Source organism: Octopus bimaculoides, chromosome 13 (assembly GCF_001194135.2).
Source record: "Octopus bimaculoides isolate UCB-OBI-ISO-001 chromosome 13, ASM119413v2, whole genome shotgun sequence".
Taxonomy (NCBI): domain Eukaryota; kingdom Metazoa; phylum Mollusca; class Cephalopoda; order Octopoda; family Octopodidae; genus Octopus; species Octopus bimaculoides.
This window is the reverse complement of record NC_068993.1, coordinates 54012716-54014804: the sequence shown is the minus strand read 5'-3', so window position 1 is coordinate 54014804 and position 2089 is coordinate 54012716. Positions and strand designations below refer to the sequence as shown.

At 34.9% G+C, this 2089-nt stretch overlaps 1 protein-coding gene across 1 annotated transcript in view; it reads left to right on the top strand.

Moving 5' to 3' along the window:
- LOC106867556 (anoctamin-7) overlaps positions 1 to 2089 on the top strand; it is an 87131-nt gene that overhangs the window by 52479 nt on the left and 32563 nt on the right. Inside the window, exons 12-13 of the mRNA XM_052972260.1 lie at positions 429 to 481; positions 827 to 982. Of these exons, the coding sequence (XP_052828220.1) occupies positions 429 to 481; positions 827 to 982 (209 nt within the window). The remainder of the gene's footprint in view (positions 1 to 428; positions 482 to 826; positions 983 to 2089) is intronic.

The window sequence follows — 2089 nt, the reverse complement described above, 5'->3', positions numbered from 1 at the left end:
TATATATATATATATATATATATATATATCAGCGATTTTCAATTTCTGTAAATTTACTGTTATGTGCACAAGGGGAACAACTCTTGATAATCTTCGGGGAATTAACTCCATCTTAAACTTTTTTTTTTCTTCGATTTGCTTCGGAAACTATTCTTTCATTATTTTAATCATATGATTACTTTAGGGCGGCGCGCTGGTAGAATCTTTAGCCCGCCATAGAAAATCTGCCTAAGCAAGTTATGTCTGATCTATGTAAGCTAAGAAGATTAGACATTAAAACAATGATGATGATGATGATGATGATAGTTCATGGCTTCTAAATCCTTCCTTAGATGTTTAGCTTTAAATCAAGATTAATTACAGATAAATACTTGGTTTACTTTAAATCTAAATGTTTATAATTTTTTACTTTCATGTTATTCACCAAGAAATTCTACTATTACCCAATGTGGGATCGATTCTTCAAATATCTGTGCTCAGGGTCAGTGGTTCTTTTTATGGTAAGTAAAACCAGCTTAAATCATATTTCTAATTCTGTTGGTTAGTGTGTGCACGTGCTTGTGCATCTAGCAGGTGTCTTGCATTTATATTTAGGCATTTTTAACTTTAAATGAATTGTGTTTTCTAGCATACAAATCGCCATTGTATACAGTAGGAGTGGCTGTGTAGTAAGTCCGCTGCCCTAACCACTGGGCCATTGTGCCTCCACCTCTATATCTATATCCTGTGCTTATATGCTTCCTTGCTTGTATTTATAGCTATCTTTTTTCTGTATGAAGGGAATACTTACTGTCCAAGATCATAGTGATATTTTGTTTCATTTCAGGTGTGTTTGGTCGGAGCCAGCGTCATTGGTGTGATTGTGTACCGTGTTATCATGTCAATCGAATACAGTGACAATGTGACAGAAATCGAAGGCTTCATGATAACCACCATTGCATCATCCTTCCTCAATGCTGTTTCCATTCTTCTGCTGGGAACTGTAAGGACTTTTCGATAATATTACACTCTGAAGGAAATGTTAGAGATACTCTCATAATCATTGAATGATCATTGAATAACTATGCAATACTGAAACAGAAATAGCTAATGTAATTAAGCATCATATATGTATATATGTATATATATATATATAAAAGTTCATAGTTCAATTTTCTGATGTCGTAGAAACAAGAGCATAAGTCCTTAGGTGTACTCTTGTCTCTACAACTTCGGAGAGTTGAACTATGAACTTTTACACTTCTTTTTTCTTCTTTCTCTCCATCTCCTTATTCTTTTACTCCCTTCCTTTATTTCATCATCTCATTAATATAAACCATTTTCATTTTCCTTATTTTTTCCCTATTTGTCTCTGATGACAGAATATCTCATACTCAGGGATATCCCAGAAACAGCTGTAAGATTTTGAATTTCTTCCTCTAATAATATTGTATACGACTTGGAGATGTTTGCCTTGCCTTAGTGTTTGCTGTCCTGTTTAACAATTATATATCTGCTGCATCAGAAATCTGCAATGGCTCTATAACTACTGTCTCAGCTATAACCTTTGAGCTCTAAAAATCCGTACCTAATCATATATATCACTTTGTGTATATATATATATATATATATATATATATATATATATATATATATATATATGTATGTATGTATGTGTGAATGGATGGATGGATGGATGGATGTGTGTTGCGTTACTATTTCTGTATCATGACCTGATGGGATAGCTGTAAATAAGTGTCACCATTATACAAGCAGTGTCCTTCATTTTCAGTCTTCCATGATAACACATGCCTGGGCTTAGGAAATTTGCCTCAATGTATTCTATCTGACCCATACAAGCATGAGAGATTAAGTTGATGCAATTATATATATATATATATCATCATCATCATCATCATCGTTTAATGTCCGCTTTCCATGCTAGCATGGGTTGGACGATTTGACTGAGGACTGGTGAAACCGGATGGTAACACCAGGCTCCAGTCTAATTTGGCAGAGTTTCTACAGCTGGATGCCCTTCCTAACGCCAACCACTCAGAGAGTGTAGTGGGTGCTTTTACGTGTCACCCGCACAAAAACGGCCACGCTC